Source organism: Pseudophryne corroboree, chromosome 4 (assembly GCF_028390025.1).
Source record: "Pseudophryne corroboree isolate aPseCor3 chromosome 4, aPseCor3.hap2, whole genome shotgun sequence".
NCBI lineage: Eukaryota > Metazoa > Chordata > Amphibia > Anura > Myobatrachidae > Pseudophryne > Pseudophryne corroboree.
In genome coordinates, this window is record NC_086447.1 from 5,408,087 (window position 1) to 5,424,532 (window position 16,446).

At 49.1% G+C, this 16,446-nt stretch overlaps 1 protein-coding gene across 1 annotated transcript in view; it reads right to left on the reverse strand.

Annotated features, from left to right (window-relative positions):
- Positions 1–16,446, reverse strand: part of EMILIN1 (elastin microfibril interfacer 1) — a 201,510-nt gene that overhangs the window by 46,023 nt on the left and 139,041 nt on the right. Inside the window, exon 4 of the mRNA XM_063917286.1 lies at positions 11,223–13,412. Within this exon, the coding sequence (XP_063773356.1) occupies positions 11,223–13,412 (2,190 nt within the window). The remainder of the gene's footprint in view (positions 1–11,222; positions 13,413–16,446) is intronic.

Here is a 16,446-nt window from a genome sequence, read left to right on the forward strand (position 1 = left end):
TCCATTGTAGTGATGGGATCAGCAGTGGTTTATTGCAATAGTCCCCACCAGTCCAAACTTCAAACAGCGGAACAACACCAACTGCCACCCCGAAGGCTGCCGCACATCACCGGCCCGGACGCACTGACAACTGCTGCGGCTCCCCTATGTGGACTGTGCTGCAGCCGCACCTCTGGAGCCACCGCTGGTCCCCACCATTCCTTTAGATGGAGATGTATCTGATAACATGGCAGTAGCTGTACTGTTTAGAGATGTGTCCACTCACATGTATCCTCGCTGCACGTTAAACAGCGCTTCTAGTCACGCCATGCCGTGTAGCACACATGCACATTTTCCATTAAAATGCATTCACAAAATGATGCAAATAGGACGCACAAGCAGCCTGCCGAGTACAATTATATGTGGCATGCCTATACTGTATTCTGTGTGTGACTGCGGCTGTATCTGCATATGGAATGCTACGTTACACTGTCAGTAATATGATATGTGGCATGCCTATATTCTGTGTGTTACTGTGGCTGTATCTGCATATGGAATGCTACGTTACACTGTCAGTAATAGGATATGCGGCATGCCTATATTCTGTGTGTTACTGTGGCTGTATCTGCATACGGTATGATATGTTACAGTGTCAGTAACAGGATATGCAGCATGCCTATACTGTATTCTTTGTGTGACTGTGGCTGTATTTGCATACAGAATGCTACGTTAGTGTTAGTAATAGGATATGCGGCATGCCTATACTGTATTCTGTGTGTGTCTGTGGCTGTATCTGTATATGGAATGCTACGTTACAGTGTCAGTAATAGGATATGTGGCAGGTCTATATTCTGTGTGTGACTGTGGCTGTATCTGTATATGATACGCTATGTTACAGTGTCAGTAATAGGATATGTGGCATGCCTATATTCTGTGTGTGACTGTGCCTGTATCTGCATATGGAATGCTACGTTACACTGTCAGTAATATGATATGTGGCATGCCTATATTCTGTGTGTTACTGTGGCTGTATCTGCATATGGAATGCTACGTTACACTGTCATTAATAGAATATGTGCCATGCCTATATTCTGGTTGTGACTGCGGCTGTATCTGTATACGGAATGCTACATTACACTGTCATTAATTGGATATGTGGCATGCCTATATTCTGTGTGTGGCTGTATCTGCATATAGAATGCTACGTTACACTGTCAGAAATAGGATGTGTGGCATGCCTATATTCTGTGTGTGGCTGTGGCTGTATCTGCATATGGAATGCTACGTTACACTGTCAGTAATAGGATATGTGGCATGCCTATATTCTGGTTGTAGCTGTATCTGCATACGGAATGATATGTTACAGTGTCAGTAATAGGATATGTGGCATGCCTATATACTGTGTGCAACTGCGGCTGTACCTTCATGTGGAATGCTACATTACAGTGTCAGTAATAGGATATGCGGCATGCCTATATTCTGTGTGTGACTGTGGCTGTATCTGCATATAGAATGCTACGTTACAGTGTCAGTAATAGGATATGTGGCAAGCCTATATTCTGTGTGACTGCGGCTGTATCTGCATACAGAATGTTACATTACAGTGTCAGTAATAGGATATGTGGCATGTCTATATACTGTGTGTGACTGTGGCTGTATCTGCATATGGTATGATATGTTACAGTGTCAGTAATAGGATATGTGGCATGCCTATATACTGTGTGTGACTGCGGCTGTATCTGCATACAGAATGTTACGTTACAGTGTCAGTAATAGGATATGTGGCATGCCTATATTCTGTGTGTGACTGTGGCTGCATCTGCATATGGAATGCTACATAACACTGTCAGTAATAGGATATGCAGCGTTCCTTATATCCTGTGTGACTGTGGCTGTATCTGCATACGGAATGCTACATTACAGTGTCTGTAATAGGATAGAGACATGCCTATGTACTGTGTGTGACTGCGGATGTATCTGTATATGGAATGCTACGTTACAGTGTCAGTAATAGGATATGTGGTATGCCTATACTGTATTCTGTATGGGACTGCGGCTGTAGCTGCATACGGAATGCTACATTACAGTGTCAGTAATTGGATATGCAGCATGCCTATACTGTATTCTGTATGGGACTGCGGCTGTATCTGCATACAGAATGCTACGTTTCAGTGTCAGTAATAGGCTATGTGGCATGCCTATATTCTGTGTGTGACTATAGCTGTATCTGCATATGGAATGCTACGTTACAGTGTCAGTAATAGGATATGCGGCATGCCTAATTCTGTGTGTGACTGCGGCTGTATCTGCATACGGAATGCTATGTTACAGTGTCAGTAATAGGATATGTAGCATGCCTATATACTGTGTGACTGTGGCTGTATCTGCATACAGAATGCTACGTTACAGTGTCAGTAATAGGATATGCAGCATGCCTATATACTGTGTGACTGTGGCTGTATCTGTATACGGAATGCTACGTTAGTGTCAGTAATAGGATATGCGGCATGCCTATATTCTGTGTGCGACTGCGGCTGTATCTGCATACGGAATGCTACGTTAGTGTCAGTAATAGGATATGCGGCATGCCTATATTCTGTGTGACTGCGGCTGTATCTGCATACAGAATGCTACGTTACAGTGTCAGTAATAGGATATGTGGCATGCCTATATTCTGTGTGTGACTGCGGCTGTATCTGTATATGGAATGTTATGTTACAGTGTCAGTAATAGGATATGTGGCATGCCTATATTCTGTGTGTGACTGCAGCTGTATCTGCATACAGAATGTTATGTTACAGTGTCAGTAATAGGATATGTGGCATGCCTGTATTCTGTGTGTGACTGCGGCTGTATCTGCATACGGAATGCTATGTTACAGTGTTAGTAATAGGATATTTGGCATGCCTGTATTCTGTGTGTGACTGTGGCTGTATCTGCATATGGAATGCTACGTTACAGTGTCAGTAATAGGATATGTGGCATGCATATATTCTGTGTGTGACTGCGGCTGTATCTGCATACGGAATGCTACGTTACAATGTCAGTAATAGGATATGTGGCAAGCCTGTATTCTGTGTGTGACTGCGGCTGTATCTGCATACGGAATGCTATGTTACAGTGTCAGTAATATGATATGCGGCATGCCTATATACTGTGTGTGACTGTGGCTGAATCTGCATACGGAATGCTACGTTACAGTGTCAGTAATAGGATATGTGGCATGCCTATATTCTGTGTGTGACTGCGGCTGTATCTGCATACGGAATGCTACGTTACAATGTCAGTAATAGGATATGTGGCAAGCCTGTATTCTGTGTGTGACTGCGGCTGTATCTGCATACGGAATGCTATGTTACAGTGTCAGTAATAGGATATGCTGCATGTCTATATACTGTGTGTGACTGCGGCTGTATCTGCATACGGAATGTTACGTTACAGTGTCAGTAATAGGATATGCGGCATGCCTATATACTGTGTGTGACTGCGGCTGTATCTGCATACGGAATGTTACGTTACAGTGTCAGTAATAGGATATGCGGCATCCCTATATTCTGTGTGTGACTGCAGCTGTATCTGCATACAGAATGTTATGTTACAGTGTCAGTAATAGGATATGTGGCACACCTATATACTGTGTGTGACTGCGGCTGTATCTGCATATGGAATGCTACGGTACAGTGACAGTAATAGGATATGTGACATGCCTATATTCTGTGTGTGACTGCGGCTGTATCTGCATACGGAATGTTACGTTACAGTGTCAGTAATAGGATATGCGGCATGCCTATATACTGTGTGTGACTGCGGCTGTATCTGCATACGGAATGTTACGTTACAGTGTCAGTAATAGGATATGCGGCATCCCTATATTCTGTGTGTGACTGCAGCTGTATCTGCATACAGAATGTTATGTTACAGTGTCAGTAATAGGATATGTGGCACACCTATATACTGTGTGTGACTGCGGCTGTATCTGCATACGGAATGCTACGTTACAGTGACAGTAATAGGATATGTGACATGCCTATATTCTGTGTGTGACTGCGGCTGTATCTGCATACGGAATGCTATGTTACAGTGTTAGTAATAGGATATTTGGCATGCCTGTATTCTGTGTGTGACTGCGGCTGTATCTGCATATGGAATGCTATGTTACAGTGTCAGTAATAGGATATGTGGCAAGCCTATATTCTGTGTGTGACTGCGGCTGTATCTGCATACGGAATGCTATGTTACAGTGTTAGTAATAGGATATTTGGCATGCCTATATTGTGTGCGACTGCGGCTGTATCTGCATACAGAATGCTATGTTACAGTGTCAGTAATAGGATATGCTGCATGTCTATATACTGTGTGTGACTGCGGCTGTATCTGCATACGGAATGCTACGTTACAATGTCAGTAATAGGATATGTGGCAAGCCTGTATTCTGTGTGTGACTGCGGCTGTATCTGCATACGGAATGCTATGTTACAGTGTCAGTAATAGGATATTCGGTGTTCCTATATTCTGTGTGTGACTGCGGCTGTATCTGTATATGGAATGCTATGTTACAGTGTCAGTAATAGGATATGCTGCATGTCTATATTCTGTGTGTGACTGCGGCTGTATCTGCATACATAATGCTACATTACAGTGTCAGTAATAGGATATGCAGAATGCCTATAGCCTATATTCTGTGTGTGACTGCGGCTGTATCTGCATACAGAATGCAATGTTACAGTGTCAGTAATAGGATATGTGGCATGCCTATATACTGTGTGACTGCGGGTTATCTGCATACAGAATGTTATGTTACACTGTCAGTAATAGGATATGTGGCATGCCTATATTCTGTGTGTGGCTGTATCTGCATACGGAATGCTATGTTACAGTGTCAGTAATAGGATATGCTGCATGTCTATATGCTGTGTGTGACTGCGGCTGTATCTGCATATGGAATGCTATGTTACAGTGTCAGTAATAGGATTTGTGGCATCCATATATTCTGTGTGTGACTGCGGCTGTATCTGCATACAGAATGCTACGTTACAGTGTCAGTAATAGGATATGTGGCATGCCTATATTCTGTGTGTGGCTGTATCTGCATACGGAATGCTATGTTACAGTGTCAGTAATAGGATATGCTGCATGTCTATATGCTGTGTGTGACTGCGGCTGTATCTGCATATGGAATGCTATGTTACAGTGTCAGTAATAGGATTTGTGGCATCCATATATTCTGTGTGTGACTGTGGCTGTATCTGCATACAGAATGCTATGTTACAGTGTCAGTAATAGGATATGCGGCATGTCTATATGCTGTGTGTGACTGCGGCTGTATCTGCATACATAATGCTACATTACACTGTCAGTAATAGGATATGCAGAATGCCTATATTCTGTGTGTGACTGCGGCTGTATCTGTATATGGAATGCTATGTTACAGTGTCAGTAGTAGAATATGTGGCGTTCCTATATCCTGTGTGACTGCGGCTCTATCTGCCTGTACACTACACGACTGAAGCACAAACCAGAGTAATAAGGGACGTTCAGTATTTATGAAGAAATTGTGATTATTGTGCTTTTCAGGCGAATTAAAAATACAGGGGCAGATTTATTAAGCTTGGTGAAGTGATAAAGTGGAAGGTGATAACGCACCAGCCAATCAGATCCTAACTTCCATGTCACAGGCTGGGTTTGAAAACTGACAGTTAGGATCTGATTGGCTGGTCCTTTATCACCTTCCAATTTATCACTTCACCGAGCTTAATAAATCTGCCTCACAATCTATTATGGCTCTTTATTTTGAAAAAACTGACGCCAAGAAGATTGCGGGCCTGGTGGAGACAGAGCCGGCTACCGGCAGTAATACATCGCCCATATGAGAAAGAGATTATACACAATCCCTGGATGTTCTCCGCTCTCCTGGCTGTAAGTCACCTGTATAATAACCGCAATATGAGACGCCTCAGGGAATCAGACTGCGCGATTGGTGACAGCATGGAATGTACTATCTGGGATACCTGGCAGTGACTTACTGTAAATGCTAATAATGCACACAGAGGACTGACTGATATATATGGTCCAGATATAATGCATGCGGCGTGGGAGAAGGGATATAACGCAGCACCAGAGACGTAACTAGGTGTGTGCTGCCGGTGCCCGGCACACAGCACAGAACCACCAGCAACACCCGCCCGGCCCACGTCCCCCCTTCACCATCACTGCCCGTGCCCAGACTGGAGGAGCAGCCACCACAGAGGACCCCTGTGAGGAAGAAAGCTGCCAAGTCACTGCCTGACTGCGCGGGGAGGACTGGGAGACGTCGCTGGAGAGGAGCTGCAGCACTGGAGGAGCAGCCAGGATACCAGGACTTCGCGGAAGACCCCCCCCCATCCTGAGGAGGAGAAGCAGAGGGGCAGCACAGGCACTGCGGAGGACGCCTACCCGGAGGTGAGGACCCAAGAAGGACCCCTACCAGACACCAGGGAACTTGAAGCTCGCTCTGACACAGCAGACGGAGAAGAGAGAAGACCCCGGCAGCGGAGCCAAGGACGAGCCTGGGTGGTGAGAAGACATCACAGGTGGACCCCAGCAAGGAGCGCAGCCCGGCGCTGCAGAGCGAAGGAGCCGGATCAGAGGTGGCAGAAGAGCCGCAGCGAGGGGTGTGACACAGTGTACCCGCTGCAAGCCCTTCCGCTGCCATACTCTGCCCCTAACTGCACTACAGTAACGGCGGAGGCTACGTGGTGCGGTGTGTGTAAGGGTGCTGCCTGGTGCGGTGTGTGTAAGGGTGCTGCCTGGTGCGGTGTGTGTAAGGGTGCAGCCTGGTGCGGAGTGTGTAAGGGTGCAGCCTGGTGCGGTGTGTGTAAGGGTGCTGCCTGGTGTGGAGTGTGTAAGGGTGCTGCCTGGTGCGGTGTGTGTAAGGGTGCAGCCTGGTGCGGTGTGTGTAAGGGTGCAGCCTGGTGCGGTGTGTGTAAGGGTGCAGCCTGGTGCGGTGTGTGTAAGGGTGCAGCCTGGTGCGGAGTGTGTAAGGGTGCTGCATGGTGCGGTGTGTGTAAGGGTGCTGCCTGGTGCGGTGTGCGTAAGGGTGCTGCCTGGTGCGGAGTGCGTAAGGGTGCTGCCTGGTGCGGTGTGTGTGTGTAAGTGTGCGGTGTGTGTAAGGGTACTGCCTGGTGCGGTGTGTGTAAGGGTGCAGCCTGGTGCGGTGTGTGTAAGGGTGCAGCCTGGTGCGGAGTGTGTAAGGGTGCTGCCTGGTGCGGTGTGTGTAAGGGTGCTGCCTGGTGCGGTGTGCGTAAGGGTGCTGCCTGGTGTGGAGTGCGTAAGGGTGCTGCCTGGTGCGGTGTGCGTAAGGGTGCAGCCTGGTGCGGTGTGCGTAAGGGTGCAGCCTGGTGCGGAGTGCGTAAGCGTGCAGCCTGGTGCGGTGTGTGTAAGGGTGCAGCCTGGTGCGGAGTGCGTAAGCGTGCTGCCTGGTGCGGTGTGCGTAAGGGTGCTGCCTGGTGCGGTGTGTGTGTGTAAGTGTGCGGTGTGTGTAAGGGTGCTGCCTGGTGCAGGGGGACTCCGCCTGCTTAATCTGTAAAAAAAGGGGGACTCCGCCTGCCATACTGTGTAAAAGGGGGACTCTACCTGCCGTACTGGGTAAAAGGGTGACTCTACCTGCCATACTGGGTAAAAGCGGGACTCTGCCTGCCATACTGGGTAAAAGCGGGACTCTGCCTGCCATACTGGGTAAAAGCGGGACTCTGCCTGCCATACTGGGTAAAAGCGGGACTCTACCTGCCATACTGGGTAAAAGGGGGCTCTGCCTGCCGTACTGGGTAAAAGGGGGACTCTACCTGCCGTACTGGGTAAAAGGGGGACTCTACCTGCCGTACTGGGTAAAAGGGGGACTCTACCTGCCGTACTGGGTAAAAGGGGGACTCTACCTGCCATACTGGGTAAAAGGGGGACTCTACCTGCCGTACTGGGTAAAAGGGGGACTCTACCTGCCGTACTGGGTAAAAGGGGGACTCTACCTGCTGTACTGGGTAAAAGGGGGACTCTACCTGCCGTACTGGATAAAAGGGGACTCTACCTGCCGTACTGGGTAAAAGGGGGACTCTACCTGCTGTACTGGGTAAAAGGGGGACTCTACCTGCCGTACTGGGTAAAAGGGGGACTCTACCTGCTGTACTGGGTAAAAGGGGGACTCTACCTGCCGTACTGGATAAAAGGGGACTCTACCTGCCGTACTGGATAAAAGGGGGACTCTACCTGCTGTACTGGGTAAAAGGGGGACTCTACCTGCCGTACTGGGTAAAAGGGGGACTCTACCTGCTGTACTGGGTAAAAGGGGGACTCTACCTGCCGTACTGGATAAAAGGGGACTCTACCTGCCGTACTGGATAAAAGGGGGACTCTACCTGCTGTACTGGGTAAAAGGGGGACTCTACCTGCTGTACTGGGTAAAAGGGGGACTCTACCTGCCGTACTGGGTAAAAGGGGGACTCTACCTGCTGTACTGGGTAAAAGGGGGACTCTACCTGCCGTACTGGGTAAAAGGGGGCTCTGTCTGCTGTACTGGGTAAAAGGGGGACTCTACCTGCTGTACTGGGTAAAAGGGGGACTCTACCTGCTGTACTGGGTAAAAGGGGGACTCTACCTGCTGTACTGGGTAAAAGGGGGCTCTGTCTGACGTAATGTGTAAAAGGGAGCTCTGTTGCCATGCCCCTATATTTTTGGTACACTCCTACGGCATGCACTGGCCCTGTTTTGCATATGGGGGGACTGATGCTGTTTCTTGCACACAGCACTACAATGTCTAGTTACGGCACCGCGCAGCGCTTTGGAAGAGCTGGCCAATTACGGAGTATATAAAGTTGTGCACTGACCGTTGCTGCAGAGCTGGGATCAGTATAGGGCTGCCGGAATTATGACACAGGTGTGGGACGCTTACAGATGGAGCCTCCATTATCTTACCTGTTTCTGTGACTAAGCACACCCGCCTGGGCGCACCTAGACACTGTGAGCGTGCGCTCACCCGGATGGAGACACTTGAATAGAGAGTGTCCCCGCTCTGAATGGGAGCGTCTCTGTGCACTCCCGGCGTGACTAGGCAGGCAAAGATAACGGAGACTCCATCTGTGGTCATCAGAGATCCACCTGTGGACCTCTGATGACTAATTCTGAGGGTACTAGATGAGAGCTAGGACTGATGGTACAAGTTATAAAACGTAAACCAATGGCGCATCGTGTTGATCTAGAGCTACCGACACAAGTTACTGGAGCCAGTGGCACGGGATTATTGGACTGATGGAACAGACGGAGTACTACCACAAGCTGCCGGAGTTGAGAGTCTGGAGCCCAAGCTCAGTGAAGAGACATTGTAGCCCATCTGTGCAATCCTTATATGCCCCCTGTAGAGCGGTGATTGGAGGACCTGGTCAGGTGACCGCTGCTATGCCAGGGATTGGTAACGGAAAACAGCAGATTGGTGTGCAGAGTCAGGTGACCGCTGCAGAGTCTGTTATTGGGGAATTAGTGGTCAGCTGATTGCAAGTGTCACAGCAGCGCCCATGTCTAAGTAATGAAAGTTAATTCTGGCAAGGAGGAAGCGTGAGCAGAGCGCTGTGGAGAGCTGGAGCTGGAATTGGCATGCCATGTTGGGCGTGCTGTGTGAGGACAGCATGGACACCTGTCACTGCTGATACAGCGCTCTGCAGATCACTCACACAGGAGACTAACCAGAAGACTCAGCAGCACAGACTGCAGCGTGTAATGGACTCAGCAGCACAGACTGCAGCGTGTAATGACTCAGCAGCACAGACTGCAGCATGTAATGGACTCAGCAGCACAGACTGTAGCGTGTAATGGACTCAGCAGCACAGACTGCAGCAAGTAATGACTCAGCAGCACAGACTGCAGCGTGTAATGACTCAGCAGCACAGACTGCAGCGTGTAATGGACTCAGCAGCACAGACTGCAGCATGTAATGACTCAGCAGCACAGACTGCAGCGTGTAATGGACTCAGCAGCACAGACTGCAGCGTGTAATGGACTCAGCAGCACAGACTGCAGCGTGTAATGACTCAGCAGCACAGACTGCAGCGTGCAATGGACTCGGCAGCACAGACTGCAGCATGTAATGACTCAGCAGCACAGACGGCAGAGTGCAATGGACTCAGCAGCACAGGATATACTTGGTACTGGTGAGCAGGACACTCTTGGGTTGCAGGACTGATGGCAGAGGTAAGTCACAAAAAAAGAGAGATTAAGGAGGGAATTCAATTAAATGTGGTAAACACTCCTGTGAAAACACTGGACTCTCCTGCGCTGTGATGCCTGATGGCGGATATTCAACCCTTTTATTGCCGGTGCGCTAACCCGTTTTCATTAAAAAAACACATGGTTACGGGATAAGTTCCTGTATCCATGGGTTCATGTTCACGCCCACAAAAACAGCTTAGTTACCGGGGATCTGCCTCTGGCAGGTGCGGAATAGTTCCCAAAGCCGCCACCTATCGGGGCTAATTGATGTAGCCCCCAGGAGTCAACTGCGGCTAATTGAATTCCCCCCATGTCAGGATCGTGAAATGAATGATGGGACACTGGAAGTACTCTTCTGACACGTGGCACTACTAAGTGATTGAAGTAATAATTACTCTATGCTGTAACTGTGCTTTCTACAGCTGGAGACACGCTCATCTAGCCTTCTCTACTGCACCTAGGTGCACCGAGGTTTATTAGCATAAGCCTTTCATCTATTGTTTTCAGCTATAATACAATACAGAGAGAACATTACAGCAGGGGATTAAGTCTGACTGCCCTGGCTCAGTTACTCGGTGTAAAGGGGTATATGAGCAGGGCCCCATCTGTAGTTGCAGAATACACCCCATTATCCGTATACAACGTGTCCTGATTTCTGCCAGTTTGGAACTGATGGGAAAATCCCTTTGTAGAGAGAAGAGGGTGTTAGGCCATTGCACCAGTATTATACGCCCCACTACAGAAAATCCCATTGTTCCAGCATGGAACGCCCTGACCTGCATTACTCCACTTTTGGCTCACTGATACATCTTATCTGTATAATGAATCCATTCACGGTCAGAATTCCGGCGTCGGCATGGTGACCGCCGGGATCCCGAGCGCCGGTCACATGACCACATCTCCATATGTCAGCACAAAGCAGCATGACTGCCCCTACACTCCATGATACAATTAGCTGGTTTCTGTCCCTGGCTGGTAGGAAGACTCGGCACATACAGGAGACGTTGTCTTACCCATGAAGTCCTGAAGAGTGAAATTCTGGAACTCTGAGGACAGTACCAGCACCGAACTGTTCAAGGTGTTCAGTCTACGATTGATTCCATTCAGCTGACTATTGTGGAGCTTCTCAAACCAGGCCGTGTGAGTCCTGACGGTGCTGTTCATCTCCTGCACACAGTTCCAGAGGCCGGAAACATGTTTATTCAGATTCTCCTTTATCTTGCTCAAGCTGCCAGAGACTGTATCCAGCTTCAGACAGATGTTCTCAAGCTTAGCAACTCGGTCTTCCAAGCCATCAGCAGAATGCCTGCATCCCCGCGTCTCCTCCATCACTGTGCTGCCGTACCTATTGATTTCTTTCTGGAAGAGGTCAAACTTTTCTGTGTTGTCCTTGATGTGCTCCGTCACCTCCTCCTGGATCTTATTGATCTCAGAAATGAGCTTGTGTTTGGTGGTACCTAAATCGTGGATGTCTGTTTGGTGCTTCTCTACACTTTCCTGGAGATCTTTGACACTGTCATTCAAGGAACTGAATGTTACAATGATGTTGGACAGCTCCCCTTGTAAGTGCTTCAGTTCCCCACCAGAGCTTCCTCCGAAAACAGTGAAGCCATCAAGTGGCTTGTTGGAGCCAATTTGGTCTCCGGCGTCTTCTTCTTCTTCTATTTTACTCTGAAGAAACTGGCAGCTCCTGGTGCATTCTTCCACCTGCTCCTTTAGTTTGCCCACTTCCTCCTGTAGGTTAGAGCACACCTGTCCACAGCTCTTGTAATCAAACTGGATCATCTTTTTAAGGGACTTAATATCATTTTCCACACTCAGCATCTTCCCGTTGGTTTCATTTTGGTACTGAGCAGTGTTGAGATAAAATCTGTCCAGGTCATCTAAGATGGTCGCTGTAAACCGATCTTGGGCATCATTTAATAACTTGGTGAATGACTCTCCATTGGCATCCACAAATGTTTTAACACTTGTAATCTCATCGTCAAGGTCACTGAGTGTCCCCTGCATGGTGCTTCCAGTTACTCGGAGATCAGATATATCAGAATGGACAATATGAATCTGATCTTCATTGTTCTTCACTCTTCTTTCTAAGTCAGACAATGCTTCTGTCACATCTGCATCCTGGCCGTGACAGCGACCATTGCAACTCTGGATTGTATCTGTTACTTGAGTGCTTAGATCCTTTACATCTTCTGCAACTTTCTTTAGATGTTCTTCATTATTTCCAACCCGGTCTTGTAGGGAGTGAATATCATAAGATAGGCTAGTCATTTTCTGTTCCATCAGGTCTCGGAACCCAGAGCTATTACCCAGTTCTGTCAGTAGAATATTAATTTTGTAGTCATTCCCATTGATGCGATTCTTCAAATCATCCTTTAGATTGTTCATCTCGTCCTGGAATAAATTCTGTATTTCATCACGGTAATGGTAGTAATGTTCCTCTAATGTCCTTCTAGTGGTATTCATTCTACCTTCAATGTCAGAGAGACGACTGTTCAGATCATTGTCCACTTCAGTAATTGCATGGTTGGCACTTTCACCCAGCTCACTATCTAGACGCACAGTTAAAGCGATGACGGATCCAGACAAAGTCTCTGTCTTCTTTTCGGTTTCGCTCATCTTTTTGCGTAGATCTGCTACTTCCAAGCAGCAATCCTTTGGCAGACGTGTGGTCAGCTCCACCACACGTGACTGAATGTTCTGCACAGCTTCTCTGCTCCGCTGCTCCACAGAGTTGATTAATTTCTCCAGGCCACTTATACGATCACTGTCCTCATTTTGCTGATTGCGGAACCCCTCCACTCCAGCAAGACATGCAGAACACGATTGCTGCATCCTCCTCTCCACTTCTCGTAAGATGTCACCTTTCACGTCTGAAAGTTTCTGGCTTACTGCCGTATCCGACGCCCCAGGGTGCTTGCTGTTTGCATTATTTAGGTTACCTAGTTCTTGATCATGGTCTTTAACCTTTTTGTCCAGGTCTGTCAAAAGTGTCTGAATGTCATTAAGTTTTTCGGACATGTCAGACTGGCCAGGTGCAGAATCTGCAGGTTGCTTCCCATTCAGCAAAGTTTGCATGGTCAGACGAATCTCCGACTGGAATTTCTCATTCATTCCTTGCATTGTAGACTGTAGGTTGTGAATTTCCTTGGTGAGGGATTGCACCTTCTCCTCTAGTTGCTTCACTTTGTCCCCATGACCTAAAGAAATCCAGAGAAGAGTTAATGGACTTCAATATAAACTATTCATAAATAAATAAATAATAATTATAATGGTTACTTTCAACATTGACTTCAGAATAACCTTATGGAACCAATGGAACCTTAGTAATACCTTACATTGTGAAAGCTTTCTGGTGAGCAGATAGAGAGGCGGGAACTCTGAGGAGGAGAGAGGCCCAGAGAGGCTGTAAAGGGTGAGAGAGAAATCAGCCGCAGCCCAGGAAGAAATCCAGAGATCGCCATGTAGATAGAGGCACAACAGAGAGATGGAAGACTGAGAAGAAGCAGAGGAGATAATCACCCTCCGCTCTGATTTGGGAAACTGGCTGTAGGACCTTTCTGTTGTCCATGTGCCCATATCAGACAACCAGTGGTATAATCTACTACAGATAACGGTAACATTACATTATACATAAATAAGAGCGTGATTCGCGCCTCCCAGGTCTTATGGGGAACGCCATGCGGGAAATACAATGCTGTAACCCTACTGCTGTACTGGCCAAGACCAAGTGTCTGGGAATCTGAAGATGAAATGTTCCCCATCTCTAGCAGGTGTGAAGATTCCAAAGCATCCAATGGCCCCATACGTCACAGATATATTGGGGTAATTCTGGGATCCCCCAGCGACCAGGTCAGGGAATCGAGAATATTAAACGTGTAAAAATCCCGATCCCAAGTGAAAATGGCATTTTTACCATGATTCACTTCCCCGATGGAAATCTCGCTGGCCGCAGATTGCCGGATCGGCCCATGGTGCAGGCGGGTTGGGGAATAATGGCGGCTTATGGGGGGGCCTTCAGCCAGGCATTATGCAGAATTCCAATCTAGATACTGGCAGAAGACAGTAGTATTGTGTCAGATCTGAGGGCCCGTCCTGTATACACTGTATGTACCATGCTGGATATAGGGATGGCCATCGACCATCTATGATTCCTAATCATCAATGGTTTTTGGCCGATGTAGAATACTTTTGCCATCGATGGGGGAGAACCAGATGGTTTCCCTCCATCGATGGCATGGCATAGCTAAATACTTTTTTTTTTTTTTTTAAACTAGGTGTCGGGACACGGAGCATAGCTCTGCCCCTGACACATGTGTAGACACGCCCCTAGGCCTTGATTGGCCCGCAGCTTGCTCAATACTAAAGTAGGGGGTGACCATTGATGGGTAAAACCATTGATGGTTCACTTACAGATGGTTTCCCAACAACGAGGCTGTCCATCAATGGTACAACGGATGGTAACCATTGATGGATAACCCACCAATGGTCATCCCTAGCTGGATAGGGGTGTGGACTGTTGGACAGAAATATGAGGGTGTGGCTACCTAACCTATTACTAGCTTTTTCTCTGGTACTCAGCCTATTATACATTCCTTTCCCAGTGAGAGGCGGAAGTGAGGAGTCCGTCCCACTATCATAACCGAGAGGCGGGAGCGGGGAGACCGTCCCACTATCATAACCGAGAGGTGGGAGCGGGGAGACCGTCCCACTATCATAACCGAGAGGTGGGAGCGGGGAGTCCGTCCCACTATCATAACCAAGAGGCGGGAGCGGGGAGACCGTCCCACTATCATAACCAAGAGGCGGGAGCGGGGAGACCGTCCCACTATCATAACCGAGAGGTGGGAGAGGGGAGTCCGTCCCACTATCATAACCGAGAGGCGGGAGCGGGGAGTCCGTCCCTCTATCATAACCGAGAGGCAGGAGCGGGGAGTCCGTCCCACTATCATAACCAAGAGGCGGGAGCGGGGAGTCCGTCCCTCTATCATAACCGAGAGGCGGGAGTGGGGAGTCCGTCCCTCTATCATAACCGAGAGGCGGGGAGTCCGCCCCACTATCATAACCGAGAGGCGGGAGTGGGGAGTCCGTCCCTCTATCATAAATGAGAGGCAGGAGCGGGGAGTCCGTCCCTCTATCATAACCGAGAGGCAGGAGCGGGGAGTCCGTCCCTCTATCATAACTGAGAGGCAGGAGCGGGGAGTCCGTCCCACTATCATAACCAAGAGGCGGGAGCGGGGAGTCCGTCCCTCTATCATAACCGAGAGGCGGGAGTGGGGAGTCCGTCCCTCTATCATAACCGAGAGGCGGGGAGTCCACCCCACTATCATAACCGAGAGGCGGGAGTGGGGAGTCCGTCCCTCTATCATAACCGAGAGGCAGGAGCGGGGAGTCCATCCCTCTATCATAACCGAGAGGCAGGAGCGGGGAGTCCGTCCCTCTATCATAACCGAGAGGCAGGAGTGGGGAGTCCGTCCCTCTATCATAACCGAGAGGCGGGAGTGGGGAGTCCATCCCTCTATCATAACCGAGAGGCGGGGAGTCCGCCCCACTATCATAACCGAGAGGCGGAAGTGGGGAGTCCGTCCCTCTATCATAACCGAGAGGCAGGAGCGGGGAGTCCGTCCCTCTATCATAACCAAGAGGCGGGAGCGGGGAGACCGTCCCACTATCATAACCGAAAGGCAGGAGCAGGGAGTCCGTCCCTCTATCATAACCGAGAGGCAGGAGCAGGGAGTCCGTCCCTCTATCATAACCGAGAGGCAGGAGCGGGGAGTCCGTCCCTCTATCATAACCGAGAGGCGGGAGTGGGGAGTCCGTCCCTCTATCATAACCGAGAGGCGGGAGTGGGGAGTCCGTCCCTCTATCATAACCGAGAGGCGGGAGTGGGGAGACCGTCCCACTATCATAACCGAGAGGTGGGAGCGGGGAGTCCGTCCCACTATCATAACCAAGAGGCGGGAGCGGGGAGACCGTCCCACTATCATAACCAAGAGGCGGGAGCGGGGAGACCGTCCCACTATCATAACCGAGAGGTGGGAGAGGGGAGTCCGTCCCACTATCATAACCGAGAGGCGGGAGCGGGGAGTCCGTCCCTCTATCATAACCGAGAGGCAGGAGCGGGGAGTCCGTCCCACTATCATAACCAAGAGGCGGGAGCGGGGAGTCCGTCCCTCTATCATAACCGAGAGGCGGGAGTGGGGAGTCCGTCCCTCTATCATAACCGAGAGGCGG